This window comes from Cannabis sativa, chromosome 9, assembly GCF_029168945.1.
Source record: "Cannabis sativa cultivar Pink pepper isolate KNU-18-1 chromosome 9, ASM2916894v1, whole genome shotgun sequence".
NCBI lineage: Eukaryota > Viridiplantae > Streptophyta > Magnoliopsida > Rosales > Cannabaceae > Cannabis > Cannabis sativa.
In genome coordinates, this window is record NC_083609.1 from 34,335,303 (window position 1) to 34,354,673 (window position 19,371).

At 33.4% G+C, this 19,371-nt stretch overlaps 1 protein-coding gene across 1 annotated transcript; it reads right to left on the reverse strand.

The window, feature by feature from the left end:
* Positions 1–3,186: 3,186 nt before the first annotated feature.
* On the reverse strand, positions 3,187–3,750 carry LOC133031371 (uncharacterized). The gene has a single exon (XM_061104856.1). The coding sequence runs from the start codon at positions 3,721–3,723 to the stop codon at positions 3,187–3,189; it is 537 nt and encodes a 178-aa protein (XP_060960839.1). The 5' UTR covers positions 3,724–3,750.
* Between the last annotated feature and the right edge of the window lie 15,621 nt (positions 3,751–19,371).

The following is a 19,371-nucleotide window of genomic DNA, read 5'->3' on the forward strand; positions in this document are numbered from 1 at the left end:
CCGCTTCAGGTCTGCATAAGATTTCTGTCTGCTCTGAGCTGTGATCATTCTAGCCCTGATCTTCTGAATAGCTTCGTTGGTGTGCTGAACTGCATCTGGCCCTAGGAGTTTGTTCTCTCCCAACTCATCCCAATGCAGTGGAGACCTGCATTTTCTCCCATACAACATCTCATAGGGTGCTACCCCGATAGTAGACTGATAGCTGTTGTTGTAAGAAAATTCAATCAAAGGCAGGTATTTGCTCCATGATCCTTGGAAATCTATCACACATGCCCTCAACATATCTTCCAAGATCTGATTTGTTCTCTCAGTCTGACCATCTGTCTCTGGATGATATGCAGTGCTGAACTTCAATCGAGTTCCCATTGCTCTCTGTAAGCTTTCCCAAAAAGACGAAGTGAACCGAGCATCTCGATCACAAACAATAGAATACGGTGCCCCATGTAATCTCACAATCTCATTCACATAAAGTTCAGCAAAATGGTCCATGGAGTAAGTCATGCGTACTGGTAGAAAATGGGCAGATTTTGTATACCTATCGACGACTACCCAAATGGCGTCATGTTGCTTTGTAGTCTTAGGTAATCCAGTCACAAAATCCATGGAAATCTCTTCCCACTTCCATTCAGGGAGCTTCAGTGGTTGTAACAATCCCGCTGGTCTTTGATGCTCTGCTTTAACTTGTTGACATGTTAAGCATTTGGCCACAAATTCAACTACATCCTTTTTCATACCAGGCCACCAATACAATGCTTTTAGGTCATGGTACATTTTAGTGGTCCCGGGATGAACTGAATAAGGTGTAGTATGAGCTTCTACCAATATCCCCTTCTTGAGCTCATCATTATCGGGCACATAAATTCGTCCCTTGAACCGAATTAATCCCGTGTCTGATATTTCATAATCTTTGGCGTTACTATTCAAAATTTCTTGCTTTAGTTCACTGAGCTTTTGATCTGTCGTCTGCCCCTCCTTAATTCTTTCTAACAAAGTGGATTGAAGTGTGACCTTTGCAAGTTGCCCTGTAATAAACTCTATACCAGCTCGTTCCATGTCTTCCACTAATTCCCTTGATACTCCTTGTAAAGTGGAAACTAGTCCGGGACCTCTACGGCTGAGTGCATCCGCTACCACATTGGCTTTACCGGGATGGTACATTATCTCGCAGTCGTAGTCTTTGACTAGCTCCAACCATCTCCTCTGCCTCATGTTTAACTCTCTCTGGGTGAAAAAGTACTTTAAACTCTTATGATCGGTGTAGATTTCACATTTCACTCCATAGAGATAATGACGCCAGATTTTTAGTGCAAAAACCACTGCGGCTAATTCTAGGTCATGTGTCGGGTATCTCTGTTCGTATTCTTTTAATTGCCTTGAAGCGTAAGCAATTACCTTCCCTTCTTGCATTAGAACACAACCCAACCCTTGTTTAGATGCGTCACAATATACCGCAAATTGTCCCTCTTCTGTTGGTAAACTGAGGATTGGTGCTGAGATAAGTCTATTCTTCAACTCTTGGAAGCTTTGCTCACACTTGTCTGACCAGGAAAATTTTAGATTCTTCCTAGTTAATTCTGTTAAGGGTGTGGCTATCTTTGAGAACCCCTCAACAAACCTTCTATAATAGCCTGCTAAACCCAAAAAGCTTCGAACCTCTGAGGCGGTCTTTGGTCTAGGCCATTCTTTCACTGCAGCAACCTTGGCAGGATCTACTTTTATTCCCCCGTTAGTGACAATGTGGCCCAAAAATGCAACCTCGGACAACCAGAACTCACATTTTTTGTACTTGGCATACAATTGATGTTCTCTCAGTCGCTGCAAGGTCAAGCGTAAGTGCTCCTCATGTTCCTCCTCTGTCTTAGAATAAATCAATATATCATCTATGAATACAATGACAAACTGATCCAGATATTCCTTGAAGACTCGGTTCATGAGGTCCATAAAAGCTGCTGGGGCATTTGTAAGTCCAAATGACATCACCATGAACTCATAATGCCCGTATCTCGTTCTGAAGGCTGTCTTCGGTATATCTTCATTTTTGATTCTTAGCTGATGATACCCTGAACGAAGATCAATCTTAGAAAACACCTTTTTCCCTTGAAGCTGGTCAAACAAGTCGTCAATCCTCGGCAGTGGGTACCGATTCTTTATAGTCACCTTGTTCAATTCTCGGTAATCTATGCACATTCTCATAGTACCGTCTTTCTTTTTAACAAATAGAACTGGTGCGCCCCACGGAGAGTAGCTAGGTCTGATAAACCCTAACTTAAGCAATTCTTCCAACTGTATTTTGAGTTCTTTCAATTCCGATGGTGCCATCCTATATGGTGCGCGGGAAACTGGTGCTGTTCCGGGCACTAATTCTATCACAAATTCGATTTCTCTGTGTGGTGGTAACCCGGGTAACTCCTCTGGAAATACATCAAGAAACTCAGCAACTACCCGTGTTTCCTCCGGCTTTCTTTCAATTTTCTTGGTGTCATCAACCACATTAACTAGATACCCTAAGCACCCACGCTGCAATAGTTGCCCAGCCTTCATTGCCGAAATAATAGGAGTGCGGGGTTTCTTTCCTACCCCCCTGAACTCGAAAGTCTCTCCATCTTCTGGTGTGAAAACAACTTTCTTTTGCTTGCAGTCAATTGATGCTCCATATTTGGTAAGAAAATCCATGCCCAAGATTACATCAAAATCAAATAAATCTAATACAATCAGGTCTACAAATAATTCTCTACCATCTATCCTGACAGGTATACCCCTAAGCCAACTTCTAGAGATTACAACCTCCCCAGATGGTAACATGGTCCCAAACCCCACAGTAAATAATTCACTCGGTGCATTTATATGATTTACAATTGTGCTAGCAATAAAGGAATGAGTTGCACCAGAATCAAACAAAACTTTACAAGTGGTGTTGGCCATAGGAATCTGACCTGATACAACCGAAGGACCGGCCTCGGCTTCGCTTGAGTGATGGCAAAAACTCGGCCGGAACATACTTGTCATCTTTCTTGGGTTCTCGCTCTGTTCCCGCCCGTCCCCACGGTGGGCAATTGCGTTTCGATGTGTCCTTCTTTTCCACATTTGTAGCATGCTTTTGCGCGACACTCACCGAGATGACGTTTGGTACATTTAGGGCATTCTGGAATATTTCGCCCACTGCTGCCATTAAATCGTTGGTCGTTATCACTTTTGTACCTCTTGTCTTGACTTGGCTGCCGGACCGGTCTGTCCCCGTTTCTTGTGGTCATTAGAATTGGCTCCACCTTTCTTAGATTCTCTCCTGGCAGCATTTTCCTTCCAAATTTTGTTTTCACTCCGCTCAGCCGTAAGAGCCATTTCGACAACTTGAGCATAGCTGAATTGACCCCTTGACACAATTTCCACATCTCGAGCAACCATTGGTTTCAGGCCTTCCACAAATCGATGTGCTCGCACTCTATCAGTAGGTACCAGATCTGGAGCAAATTTCGCCAATCTATCAAATTTTTGTGCATACTCAGTCACAGTAAGACTCCCTTGGACTAACCCAGTAAATTCATCGACCTTTGCTGCTAGAACTGCTGAGTTATAATACTTCTCATTAAAGACCCTTTTGAAATCGTTCCAGTTCATGGTATCTACATCCTTTGTTTGTTCCACCACCTCCCACCAGATACGAGCATCTTTCCTCAGCATGTAAGATGCACACTTCACTCGGTCATTCCCATCCACCCTTAGCATCTGCAAAATGCTTTCTATGCGACTTATCCACTCCTCGGCCCACTACGGGTCTATGCCTCCCTCAAACTCGGTGGGTGTTGTTTCCGAAATCTCTCTGCTAACAACTCATGTCTAGCCTCTATAGCGGGATATACCACCTGCGGTGGTGGGTCTCTATTTTCTCGCATCCCGCCTTATTTGACCGGCGGCTCCGGTTGACGTCTCAGCTGACGAAGTTCTTCATCCTGCCTATGAATGATTCCTTCCAGTGCGGCAATGCGCTCTTCCCATCCCTGTGGTGCTTGAGGTGGTTCATTGATCCCTCCATCATCTCGGCCTTGGCCTTTGCCTCGACCTCAACCTCGACCTCGACCCACTCTAACTGACCTTCTAGGAGGCATTTCTAAACTCCTGAACCACACAAACCAATACACATCAAGATCATTTTGATCATCAATTTTACATGAAAATAATGTTACCCTCTCGCTTGCAGAAATTCAAGGCAACTTAATTATAAGTAATAACCACTTACAGTACAGTGAGTCGAGCTCGTCTCATGGCGGTGAACTTTACATGTTAGGGCTAACCACAATCTTTAGGACCGTATTGCTGCGGTACCATATTGTAACACCCCCGATTTCCCGAGATGTCACATAGGATAGTCCGTATAAAATAATTTAATAAGATAAAGACAATCAAATACTGCTTTATTGAAAAATATCCAAGCATGAGATCTCATTGTTTAAAACAAAATACTTTTAGTACTGTAAACTTAAATAAGAACTAGTTAAGTCAAAATAATAGTTCCAAAATGTTTAGCAGTTAAAAACATTAAAAGCAAAATACTGTGCCAGCCCCCTAACATGCGGTCCACGCCTCGAGCTCTTCATTCTCACTGCTTAGCCTTACCCTTACCTGCACACAGAGTACCCGTGAGCTAACGCCCAGTAAGAAGAGCTATGTAGGACATAACCCTCCTAACTAGTTACTTGACATAATTTGCTCTTTTATATTAATCAACAGTAATTCACATTCCATAAATATATCCACAACGCATGCTGTTCTCACATGCACACATCAAGTCTCATACCGCACATTATACTCACATACGATAATCAACTATTCTCTCATGTTGATCAGACATGAGGTAACCTACCCTGCCTTGTGTTATTCTCACACTTGGCATCCAACAGGGCAATTAATTACCATAAGTTGTACTCACCCATGATAATGTTATAACTGCAAGTTGTTATGCTCACACAAGCAAAGAAGACCCTAATATTATTCTCGTGCTAATGATGCTCACAAAATATAAGGAAATCACAACACTATCAAATTAAATAACAAACCAACCCAAGTTGTATGCATAACATACACCCTGTGTACAGATGTCCACTCTTCTTACCTCAGTTGCTAAGACCACACTTGCTACCTCGAGCACCTCAACGAATTTCCTTGTTGAGAACAAGATCCTAGACATTCATTAACACAGCAATACACTCAAAATACATTCAAGTATGAATCTCTAAACTCATACAGAAACTTACGTAAAAATACGTAACACATAGGTCCATTTTACTTGCATGACACACCATACATAACCATTTATTATTTTGATTCACACAAACATATTACATGGACTCAAACAAACATTCTTAACGTAAAACATGAATTCATACAACACATTTTTACGTAAAATTTACTAAAATACTATTTATTCTTATTAAAGTCCAAATAAATAGTTAATTAATCACCAATAATTATAATAAATACCTACAGCAACCAATAAATAATAAAACATATTCCTTTTGATATCATAGACAGTAAATGGTATTTCAAAAATATATTTTACTATTTTAACTACACTTATCTATTTTTCATAATTAACTTAAGCATTAATTAAGTAAATTCATGAAAAATACCAAAATTAATTAAAACCGAATCTAACTCTTCTAATACACTTTATAATCTGTAATAAGTCATAATTAATTTTCTTTGAATTTTCTAAGCAACCTAGGTATTTTTCATAATTAAAATAAGAAATAACATCAATAATTCATGAAAAATACATAATCGCCTGAAAATTCAATCTACCAATTTTATAACCGTTTATATATCATAGTCCATCATATAAAATAAATCTAGATTTTTCTGAGCAACCTAAGTATTTTTCATAATTAATTTAATAAATAACACAAATAATTCATGAAAAATACAAAATTAACCGAAATTCGAATCTACCAATTTTGCAATAGTTTATATCTCATAACTAATCATATAAAATATATTTAGATTTTTCTGAGTAATCTAAGTATTTTTCATAATTAATTTAACAAATAAACCAAATAATTCATAATAAATCAAATAATTGCAAGAAAATTATCAAACTTCATAGTAGGCCTAAGAACACCTAGCACAAGTCAAGAACTGAAAGAAAATCGAAAAATAACCTCCAGAAACCCCTGAACGGAGTGTCGCCGGAGTTCTCGTCGGTTTCGTCGCCGGTAAAGTGTAACTTTGTCTCCGATGGCTCTTGAAGCGTCCTTTCGATTGGGGAAGCTCTCCACAATGCTCAGGACCTCAAAACGATCAAGAAAAGTGGTCCGAGAGGGCAGATCGGGGTTGTCTTCTTCGTTGGCGGTGTACCGTCTTTAATGGAGTCCAAAATTTTGGATTTTGGTTTTGGACGTTAAAGCTTCGTTTTCTTACGTCAAAAACAATCCTTAGGGTCCCATGCACTCAAATATAACCTCCCTTGACCCAAGAACAAGCTTAAACACGTTCGAATTCGAGTCCGTAACTAAGCCGCACCTTTGAAGCTTCAAAAATGGCGAATCTCAAAACGACGACTTCCGCCCCTTATACCACGTTAAAAAGCTTCCTTAGGTCGTATATAAGTGATCCCAAACCCCCACGTTCACCCAGATTTCACTCCGCTTGAAGAAACGAAAGTTTTCGGTACCGTATACGCCGTATACGTGCTCTCTCTCTCTCTCTCTCTCGTTGGTTCTCTGTTTTGGGTGAACGAAAATAGAGTTTAAAACTTAATTTCTATCGTGTTTAAACCCAAGCAAAATATCGCATTGAACCGAAGTGGAGCGATTCCCATTCCACCAAAATAGGCGTTCGGTTCCGATTCGTTCGTGTATATGTATCGCATACTGTTAATAATAATAATAATAATAATAATCATAATAATAATAATAATAATGATAATAATAATAATAATAATAATAATAATAATAATAATAATAATAATAATAATAATAATACGTATAATAATAATAATAATAATAATAATAATAATATACCCATATAACAATATCCAGACATATGTATTTATTAGGCATTATACACATGCCAATAAAATCAAATATTATATCATCATAAAAATAATCCCATACATATTTAAATCCATAAATATATAACATAAAAAAAAATACTCTCAGCTAAATAAAATTACAAAAATACCCTTTCGGGGTTAGCGGATATTACAATTGTCTTCCAATGTTCTTCTCCTGGATTAATCTGATACCTACTCATTACTCCCACTCAACAGTAGGTGTCTGGTCTAAGGCATACAAAAGCATATCTAAGACCTCTCACTGTTGATTTAAGAAATTCTTTCATGGCTTTATCTTCTCTGGAATAGTTGAGACTTTTCCTTAGATAAATAAAATCTATATCTAAGAAGTTGTGAAGCTTCTATAGATTTCCATTGGAAAGAAAATGCATCAGCATCTCATGCTTGCATTAGAGTAAGTAATTTCCAGGTATACCACAAGCCATAGGTTCAGATAAACTCAAACCTATAATACTAGGAACATGAAGTTTTGTTAAGTCCATTGAATAGACTTATGAACGAAAATTTCCTTTCATGTCCTTGTAATAGAAAACTTTAGGTTACTCCATGTGAATGGATCAAACCATAGTTCTATTGGCTTTCTTCTTAGTTTCTTATCTTGACAATCCATTACTTGTTTAAACTCACAATGGATTTTAATCACTAGTGTCTTCCAAGTTATAAGAAGGTGAGTTCCTAGAAACTCTCCCACTACAACAAGGTACCATGAACTATGTCAAAGAAAACTAAATGGTATTGACCTCTTCGGTTGTGACAAGACAACAGAGGCAGTGGGATCATCTTGTAAAATAAGATGACAGAACACTTTTGGAATCAAGAAAAAATTATCTCCTTTATTTGCTACTTTATTTTCAGACTTAGTCATTTTCTTAGAAAAGTAGTATTTGTTTAAACAAACACTTTCTTATCTAATGACTATGGGATGCTCCACCCCTAATCACTTAGAATAGCTAACAAACATGCAAACCAAGGTTAGCAATTCTAGCTTTTCTTAAGATTTCGATTAGGTCATCCATGAATCTAGTAATGATTTACATTAAGTATACAACCATTACATCATTCTGAAATTACCATATAAGGATTTAGGCAACGACTAGTAACTAATCATCTGTATGCAACTCGAATTTTTGGGGAGGTAAGTTTGGATATAATTCAAAATCAAATTAATGATCTTTGAACTGCATATCTACTAAATTTTTCTCCACCCCTATCAGTTCGCAAGATCTTTAACCACTTACCATTGCTAGAAATTCATGAAATTTTTCAAACATTTCAAATTTCTTTTGCGTAAGGTAAAATCTAGAGTGATCGTTTTAAGAATACAACGAAAACTCATATCCACCCCTGAATGTATACCCATCTACGAATGAGATGAAATTACTTTCAATGGATATAGGCATATTAACTCTTTACAGAGAATGATCTTGTCAAAACCACTATGAACAAGATACAAATGCCATAGATTTATAAAAAAATGTGGTTGTATCTTTTGATGACTTAAGTTAGTTACATCAAAGAGTTCTTAGAATAGTGCAAGTGGATTTTGGTCACAGAATACTAAACTCATACAGTTTAAATCCATTGATAGAAAATAGTTATGAAACACTTGTGAAAGTGTAACTGTATAATTAGTAATTCTTTCTTGGACCACCACTACTAATCTATCTCTATGATTTGCCTATACAAGTAGGAGATATCTAAGATTGAGGATTTATATCATTTTGAGATAGAATTCCGGGAATATAATCATATGCGTCATCTAATTTCTTAAGAGAAAATAAGACTTTATATGATTTATAGACCATTCATCCAATGATATGTTATTGAGCTAATTCGAAATGAATAAGCTGAGAGGAATTAGGATAATTTCGTTTTAAATAAGAATTTAAGATGCTCCGATTAGCGAGAGTCAAAGTAATCTTATTTATACAATCTTCTTGTTTCATATTGTAAAACACTAGTCTAAGGTGTCATTAATTGATGAACAGCTAGATGTTGCATATACAATATTTATCTTTCGAGATCTAACACTATTATGTTAGTCTAATGGTGAAAATCCATTAGGGATTTTTCTCATTAGAAAAACAAATCAAGTTAGACCAACAATGAAGATTCGAAATTAAACTACAATTTAATAACAGAAAATAACATGGTTCAATACAAATTCATACACAATTTAGAAATTATGAAGCACATAGCAAGTAGGAATGACAAGTGAAAATACTAAAACATACAATCCTAAATAATTTCCAAGGTTTTCAACAAAATGATATCAGTGTCCCGTTTAGGCTAGAGTCAAAGCTACCATTCATTGAATAGAGTTGTCAGCTCATCTAAAATGTCAAACATTCTAGCAACCTTTTATTCGATCAAGATATGAATCTGCGTTGTCCCGTTTAGGCGAGAGTCAAGGCTATTCTATCTTATGAGCTTCCACCACTGTTTCATATTCTTGCAAGTCTTATACAATCGCCACCATTAGGGTGGTCATAAACTATATAAAAAACTTACAAGATTACTTATCTTTCGAGATTAAACGGTGCTAACTTGCTAATGAACGTTCCTCCATTAGGGAGGATTACTCACTAAAACAATAGCTATGTAAAACCAACAATGGAGATCGAATATCCTTATAATAATAAAGCTCATTATTTAATGAAGGGTTGTATTTTCTTCTAATATTTATTTTAATCCATTTATTTTAAATACATATTTATTTAATTAAAATTACTAATTTAGAATGAAAAATTCCAAATATAAATTTTAATTTAATATTTATAAATTATACTTAGATGGATAAATAACGTGAATTATTTCCATCTTAATAATAATTTCCATAAATATTTAGAAAATTATTCAATTTAAGTTGTTTCAAAATTAATTTAAATTAATTTACAACTTCAAATTTAATTTTCTATAAATATATATTGCATTTTCGAAAATGCTTTAAAATAAAATAAAATAAATCCTGGAAAATTACTCTAATTTTATGTTGGCCCAAAATTAATAAAAATTAATTTTTCAACAAAAATATAATTTTCCTATTTAATTAAATATCTAAGAAAAATTTTAAATATTTAAGTATCATGATTAAAAAATCAATTTAAATATTAATTTTTTTCATTTAATTAAATACACTAGAAAAATACTTCAAGCAAAACAGATAATATCTATCTAGACTTTTATTGACTAATTAATCCAATTTCTAATTATAATATATTTTAGTTCATTTATTTTAATTAATCATTAAATAAAAAATCATTGATTTAAGTTGGTCCAAAATTAAATAAATAATTTTCAACTTTAATCTATTTTTCAAATAAAATTCGAAATTTCTACATTAAAGAAATATAATTTCGAAATTTTTGGGAAATGATTAATAAAATAAAAAATAAAATATATTTTGAAAATTATTTAGCTTTAAGTTATTCTGAAATAAGATTCCAAACTTAAGATAATTTTCAACTTTAATTAAATAACATGAAAATAACAATATTAAAGTATCATGATGAAAATCAACTTAGATATTGAAATTTTCAATTTAGTTAAAGTTATTAAATTCAAGAAATAAATAATTAAGTAAAGAGGAAACTTAATTATTAATTCTAGTTTAATACTAGGAAAATATACTAAACTTAGATTGTACCAAAAATAATAAAGAAACAATTAATTTCACAATCTATGATATTTTCCTATTTAATATTAGAAATAATAATTAGTACTAGAAATAACTATCTAGAATATATCATTGACTAAGTGTGTTTCTAAAATTAACTTTAAAATATTACATGAAAAATAAATTTCATATATTTTAAAAGTTAATTATGTTCCTAATTCAATTTTAATTAGGTTAGACTAATATAATTAACCTAATACAATTATTTAAATAAGGCAAATGGGCCTTCACAATTGGGGTAGTTCATGTGAGGGGGAGCTGGGTTCAGTATGTCGTACCCACTTCTATGGCCCCCAACTCTCACACAAGGCCCAAAAGAGAGGAATTTAACCTTTAAATAAACAATTGTTATTCATTGAATAAGCCCAAACCTAATTGGACCTAAATAAATTTCCTTATGTCAAAATTTATTTTAGCAACCTAGTCCATTTACTTAGTAAAACTTAAATGGGCTTCCTATATGCATCTAAGCCCAATAGCAAACATATAGGCTCACACAGGTCAAATGATTTGGATGGGCCCTATCATGTTACTAGGTTTACACAGATGAAAGAAGTACAAAATTTACCTGTTACAAATTATTTATAAGATCTATCGTCAATTGGACTATGATTAAAATCAGATAATTGGATCATGATCTGTCAACAAGTTAATCATAGCAATTTAGATCAGATAAATAATAGGTTTGTTAAAAAGTTCTGAATAAACAATATTAATAAACAAACATTGTCCATGTAACAGATGTGAAAATAAGATATTAATATAATTAAATTATTATTCTTAAACTAAATAAATAAAGGAAACTAATTTTAAAATATCTAAGTTTATTTGAATTAAATTAAATATCTAATAAGATCAATGATTTAAAAGAAAGAATCTTCAATATCACTTTCAGATCTTATAATTTAATAAAATAAACCAATTTTAAAATAGATTTGGTTAGATAACTATTATTTTAGGAATAAAATAATAAATGAATAATAATTACCATAATTATATGTTAAAATATCTCAAATTAAGCAATATTCAAATCTCTACAAAAATATCTATGTTATTTAAATATTTAAGATATGATTTATAAATTTCTAATAAGAAAAAAATGATAATATATAGAAAAAAATATCATTTTTAAACTTATAATTTATAAATAATTAAATATTTAACAAAATAACAAATTTTGAATTTGAAAATATTATGGTAAGTATATCTATAAAACTATCTATATTAATTTCAAATTTATTAATTATTTAATTTAACATATAAGATAATTTTAATATAATATTTTAAATAAAAGACAAAGTTATCTTTTAATTTAAAATATCTTAAATATCAAAATATCTAATCTTATAATTAAATAATAGATAAATATTAAAGAAGTTACCAAATTTTTAAATCTGACCATAATAGGAAATATTTAAAATTGGAAACATTCCAAAATAGAAATATTTAAAAATTGGAAAAATTCCAAATTGAAAATATTTAAAATTGGAAACATTTCAATTTAGAAATATTTCAAATTGGAAAAATAAATTTTGGGAAACAATCCCATGAAAAAATTGGATTTTTGGGGAAAAACCCCAAAAATCGCAACTTTTTGGGAAACTGCTGCCCAGGAGGCTGCATGCAGCAGCCTAGGAGGCTGCCAGCAGCCCATTACGCGCGCGGAGGAGGGGCTCACGCCGAGGATCTTCGGCGCCTGCAGCATGCCTGACCGAGATTCAGGGTGCGACTGGGCGGAGGTGCAGGGTGCACACGGGCTGGATGCACAGCCCATGCGTGCGATGGAGCACCCATGCATACCTGAAATTCGATTTTTCCAAAAATCATAACTTTTTCGTTTTTCATCGGAATCGAGTTCCGTAAAAACGAAAATTGCTCAATTTTTCACAAGGAATCCAAATAAAATATTTTCAAAAATCGAAAAAATATTTTTCATGGAAAACGAAACTGTACAACATCAACATTCATCAACTAACACATAAACCAACATGAAACCATCCAAATCAACACAGAAACATGCAATCATCGTTTTAATTCATATTACATGAAAGTAAATCATTACCATGGCTCTGGTGCCAGTTGTTGGAAATTATTTTACTAGGATCTAGATTTACTAACAAGTATGTTTGATTAACAACCTAATATGAATTCTAAAACAATGAAAATAAACACATATAAAGTTAGAAAACCTTACAGTGGGTGCAGCGGAATAATATGACTCCTTCCGTTCAGATCTCTAGCCCTTGATTCCTTTCTGTAGCAGAGCATCACCAAGATCTGAACCTGGATCTTCTTTTCTCCTTCTTTGATGTAGAATTTCCATATTCTTACATACTATGATTGAGATACCACTTGATATGTGTGTGGGCACTACTCATCTCACAAGGATTTCGAAATTTTCTCTCTTTTTCTCTCTTGAATTTCATGGTCTTATGCAAGCAAGAGAAGAGAACAAAGCTTGCTTTATATAGGAAGAAGGGAGAGCATAACTTTCCAAATAAACAGTTTCCTCTTTTACTGTGTAATTGATTAACTGCCTTATTTAGTGTGATCCACCACTTTCCCATTATTTCTAGGCTTTGATTAGCAATTACATGGCAATTAAAATTGAAAATAATAATTGGGAAAATCACAAAGAGGTGGCCGGCCATAGGGAGATATGGGCCTCACTTAAATTTTGCAGTTTCCTCAATTTTATTTCTATTTCTCCAAAAATGTCATTTTTCCAATTCTAATCATTTAAATGCCAAAACTAATTATTTAATAACTAAAATAGATTATTAAATAATATTATCATTTAAAATAATTATTAATTAGACATGCAAAGTCTCTCAATTAATAATTAAATCTAGAAACCCTTTTCTTTACAATTTCATCCTTAAACTGTGAGAATTCATAAAGTAGACATAGTCTAACTTTTAGAATTATAATTGATTAATTAAAATCAATGAACTGAGTCTTACAAGCAGTATGGTCTCAACTAGTATGGGGACCATGGGTCTATATAACCGAGCTTCCAATAAGTCGAACCGAATTTACCAAGTAAATTCCCTAACTTATTAATTCCTCGTTGAATCCACACTTAGAACTTGGAATTGCACTCTCAGTCATATAGAACGCTCTATATGTTCCACGATATAGACACGTCATTATTTATCCATTGTTATAACCCTAATGTGATCAATGATCCTCTATATAGATGATCTACATTGAAAAGGCACTACTGTTACCGCTACACCTTCAATGTATTTTATCCTTAAAACACTTAACCCTGTATAAATGATATTTCACCTAAGTGAAATGAGATCTCCACCATTTATCTTTGTTTGGTTAAGCTCGAAGGAAATCATCCTTTACTTCTATTTGCCAGATAGAAGCTATAGATTCCATATTTATGTTAGCGCTCCCACTCAATTGCATTACCGTGTTCCCAAAATGTACGTATCACCCGGACACAAAATTAGGCTTAACTAACAAATCAAAGAACACGAATAACACTCTTGAGATTGAACCTAACCATATCAAGATTAAGATTATTTGTTCTAGGATCAACAGGTGATATTGAATTGAATAGATATTACGATAAATTTTAACTGTTGGAATATTTATTTTTACCAGGATCTTAGATCTACTCACAAGTATGTTGTTTAAACACCCTAAATATGAACTTTCTAAAACGATAAATTAAACACATATAAAGTTAAGAAAACCTTACATTGATGCAGTGGAATTAATGACTCCTTCCAATCAGATCTCTAACCCTCGAATCCTTTCTGTAGCAGGGTATAATCAAGATCTGAGCCCGAATGTCCTTCTTCTTCAAGTTTGATCCTTCACAGTCTTCCAATCTATTATTGAGTTACAACTTGCTGTGTGTGGGCACTTACTCTTTCACTAGGGTCACGAAATTGATGAAGGAGAAAAGAGAAAGGGATTTCGGCCAGGTATAGAAAGTGGGAAAGGCTCAATTTTTCTGAAGAGAGAAATTTCTGTCAGAAGAGTTTGTGAAAACTTGTGAAAGTATGTTATGTGACTGAGCCATCACTTTCTATTTATAGACAACTACTAGATTTAGGTTAGGAATTATTTGACATTAAAATAATGAAAATATTAATTTGAAATCCCACAATAAGTGGCTGGCCATGGTGTTATAATGGGCCTCACTTGATTTTGCCGTTTTATCAAATTTTATCTCTATTTTCTCAAAAACGCCAATTTTCCAATTCTAACCTTTTAAATGCCAAAACTAATTATTTAATAACTAAAATAGATTATGAAATAATATTGTCATTTAATTTAATTATTAATTGGACATATAAAGTCCATTAATAAATAAATAAACCTAGAAACTCTTTTCTTTACAATTTCACCCCTGTTTAGTGAAAATTCATAAAATTAGACATAGTCTAACTTTAGAAATATAATTGATCAATCACGAATCAATTAATGAGTCTTACAAGCAGAATGTTCTCAACTAGAATGGGGACCATGGATCTATATGCTGAGCTTCCAATAAGTGAACCAAATTTACCAAGTAAATTTCTACTTCTTAATTCTTCGTTGAATCCACTCTTAGAACTTAGAATTGCACTCTCAAACTTATATAGAGCATATTGTATGTTCCACGATATCAATATACTATCTCATTTAACCATTGTTATAATCTTATTGTGATTTAAAGATCCTCTATATAGATGATCTACATCGAGATGGGATTTCTTTACCGTTCTCACCCCTCAATGTATTTTGCCCCTTAAAACACTTAGCTACCTGTAAATGGTGTTTAGTGATCTAATAATTAGTCAGTTAAACAAGAGCTCATCCATTTACTTCTATTTGCTAAGCTCGAAGGGAATCATCACTTGACTTCTATACACCAGTAGAAGCTATAGATTCCATATTTATGTTCAGCACTCCCACTCAATCATACTATCATGTTCCCAAAATATACGTATCACCCTCACCCAAAAGTAGGCTTAACTAATAAATCAAAGAACATGAATAGCACTCCTGAGTTGAGCCTAAGCATATCAAGATTTAGATTCTTTTAATCTTAAGATCAACTACTGATATTGACTTGGAAAGATATGTATAACGGTCAGTTTGTAATATCTTAACTTAGTTGCAATATCGGTCCAGTCCAATGTATACTCCATACATTCGAAACTAGTATACTTTACTAATGTCCTGGAAAGAACATAACACTTACTCCAAGTGTAAGTACACATCATCGCTGATTATCACATTAGTGTAAATCCAATAACACTGATGAAACAAGGACCAAGTCTTTTGATTCATATGATCACAATCACATTCCACTGTGTTGACGATACTGTAATTGTGAATAAACATATGATCTGGATTTAAGTGATTTTGTGTGTAAATGTAATAAACATATTAAACATATTAAACCATTAGCATGTAGAATTCATGCAAACATCAATCACTTCAAATTTCTTATATTGATAACTAATCAGATTGTAAAGAGTTTTATTTAGGGCATAAAACCCAAAAAACCCCCACTTGCACTAATATAAAATAAACTGTGCAAATAGGTCAATCTGATGTCTTGATCTTCAGATCAAGTGTAGTATATTTGAATCCACCCAAACTTCTGGAAACTAGTTCATAAAAACTCTTATGAAACATCCTTTACTATATGCTTTACTCATCAAGGGATACTGAAATCTTTTACTGTTTTAAAAGTACATCTGAATAAACAGAAGACATATCTCTCATATTTTAAAATATGTAATTGAGATAATACAGTGTAGACTTTTCTTCAGTGATATAACTTTTTGGTATTTTCGAATAGACCAAGTTACAATTCTTCTCTGGTAGAGCTTGAATTATTATTCAATAATTCCTCCACCCCCAAAGTAAGCACCATCTCAAGAATTTCGAAATTAGATGGTGAGATACAAGGACAACTGATACACAGTTCCTTAATATGTAACATATAGATCACTTTCATAAATCTTTCTTGAATATCTTCTAATGTTCCTTATTTGATTACATCTTAGATAGCTCCCACTCAATAGAATATGTCTGGTTAAATAATACTTTTAACCTCTGATTGTTTAGAGAGTTACCTAGTTGTGACTTTTGTATTAGTCTGAAACTTTAAGTTAAGACTAAGTCATCAACATAGCAGACTAGTATTTTGAAGTGAAAAATACATGCCAGAGATAAAGTAATCAAAATTAAGATACCATCAAATTTTATGAGGATTAAGAATTCTTGGTTCAAGTCATTCGAATGGACTGAACTAGAGTTCTTTATCTTATTCTCATAATTCTGATAAGCTATACCTATCCATGTGAATGGTTAGATTTGCTTTTCAGTAGTGTTCTTAAGTACCTATCACAAGTATCAACCTAATGAAGATGGGTATAGAATTTTAAAATTCTCCCACTCAATTAAGCTAGTGTGAAACTTTAACAAAGAACTTTCAAAGGTATCAAACTTTTACTTACAACAGTAAAACGAAATGGAACATACAATCAAGATCAAGAATTTATATTGATAATAGCTGACTCATTATATTACTTCCATGTTTAAAGAAGATATGTGTTACATAGGGAATTGTGGAATATGCTCCACCCCTAAAATATACATATAGGGTACTTGTGGATAATCTCCACCCGTAAGTATATAGAGATTATGATCCACCCCTAAAGGTTGTAAAGATCATGATTCTCTTAGTGTGATAGACTTTATGTGGAGTTGAATACTATCCAGAGTTCATTAGATATAAAAGATCGTTGAACTGCATAGTTTTCTTAACTTTTCTCCACCCCTATCAGATCATAAGATCCTTTTATTAAACAAATTCTTAATAATTGTATGAGAATTAATAATTATTAATAAACATAGAAATAGTTTCTAGTGTTTATTTAATATAACTCTATGAAGAGTTGTAAATATTATAGAATTTGCATCAATAATAAAAACACTTACACATTCAAACATATAAATATAATGTGGTAATAATTGATGAAGATAAATGAAGCTCATTCTCATAAATTGCAATATTGATTTTGAAAATGAAAGAAATCAATATTGCAACAATATGAGAGAAACAGGGATAAATATCCCTAACTAAAATTTGAAATCCAAATTGTCTTTAAACTAAAACAATTAATTCAAAAATAAATTGAAGAGCTTCATCTTCATCTGGAAGATTTCACCCTTTGGTCCAGCTTTCTGATCCAACTCAATTGAGTTCAAGTAGCTTGGCCTATAAGAAGAAGAAAACAAATAAACAAAGTTTAGTCCAGAATCATAAATCCAATTGGATAATAATTCACTAAAACTCTTAAAGTTTATAAATGGAAATACCTTGTTTCTTTGCAAGAAGTTTAGGACACTGGGGTTTCCAATGACCTTTCTCATTGCAGTAGAAACACTTTCCTTTAAGTGTAGCATCACCAGAAGGAACAACCTTTTTATTCTTCATGGCTTTTGTTCGCTTCTTGGTGTTGTTCCACTTCTTCTTCGATTTGGGCTTCGAAGCAAAGGCAACATTTGCTTCAGGTTTCATCGTCCCATTACCATTCCCAAGATTGTGAGGTTTACTCCCTTTCTTCTTGGGTCCTCCAATCAAATTTTCATAAGTTTGAAGGTCATTGACTAATTCATGAAAGTCAATTTCCTTCTTATTCATGACATAATTTGATGTGTATGGTAGAAATGCTGGAGTCAGGCTATTCAAGATAAGACTTACTTGAGTAGCACTGTCCATTTCAGCACCATGATCCTGGGCTTATTGGAAATAACTTGACATTAGGAGAACACGGTCACGCACGTTTTGATGAGGTTCCATCCGTGCATTAATGTACTTCTTAGTCGCGTCAAAGCGTGACTGAAGTGATGCCTTACCGAATAGCTCATTTAACTTCGTCATAACTTCAGCAGCCTTTTCGGTTTTAGAGAACCGAGTTTTGAGGGTGTCAAGCATGCTAGAAAGCATAAAGTATAGAGCTTTGTCATTTGCTTTCTGCCAACGCTCATACTTTTCTTTCACAGCTTTGGAAGCATTGTCCCTAGGCACTTCAGGTGACGACTTAGTTAAAACAAACAAGGCTCTTTCTCCTATGAGAGCAATATTAATGTTCTCATTCCATTTATTAAAGTTAGATCCATTCAGCTTGTTTTCAGTCAACAGTGATAACATGAGATTCATTTTGATAATACAGGATACTACAAAATAATAGAAATCAACAAATAGAAATAAATAATGGTTTAACACAAAATCAATTCAGAAATTATAAGCACATAGCAAGTAGGAATGATATGAGAAAATACTTAAAAAATTCAATCCTAAATAATTTCCAGGGTTTTTCAACAACCGATATCGGTTGTCCCGTTTAGGCGAGAGTCAAAGCTACCATCCATTGAATAGAGTTGTCAGCTCATCTAAAATGTTAAACATTCTAGCAACCTTTTATTCGATCAAGATTGGAATCCAGCGTTGTCCCGTTTAGGCGAGAGTCAAGGCTATTCTATCTCGTGAACTTCTACCATTGTTTCGCAATTTGCAAGTCAAATATGGTCGCCACCATAAGGGTGATCTATACCATATAAAACACTTACAAACTACTTATCATGCGAGATTAAACGGTGCGAA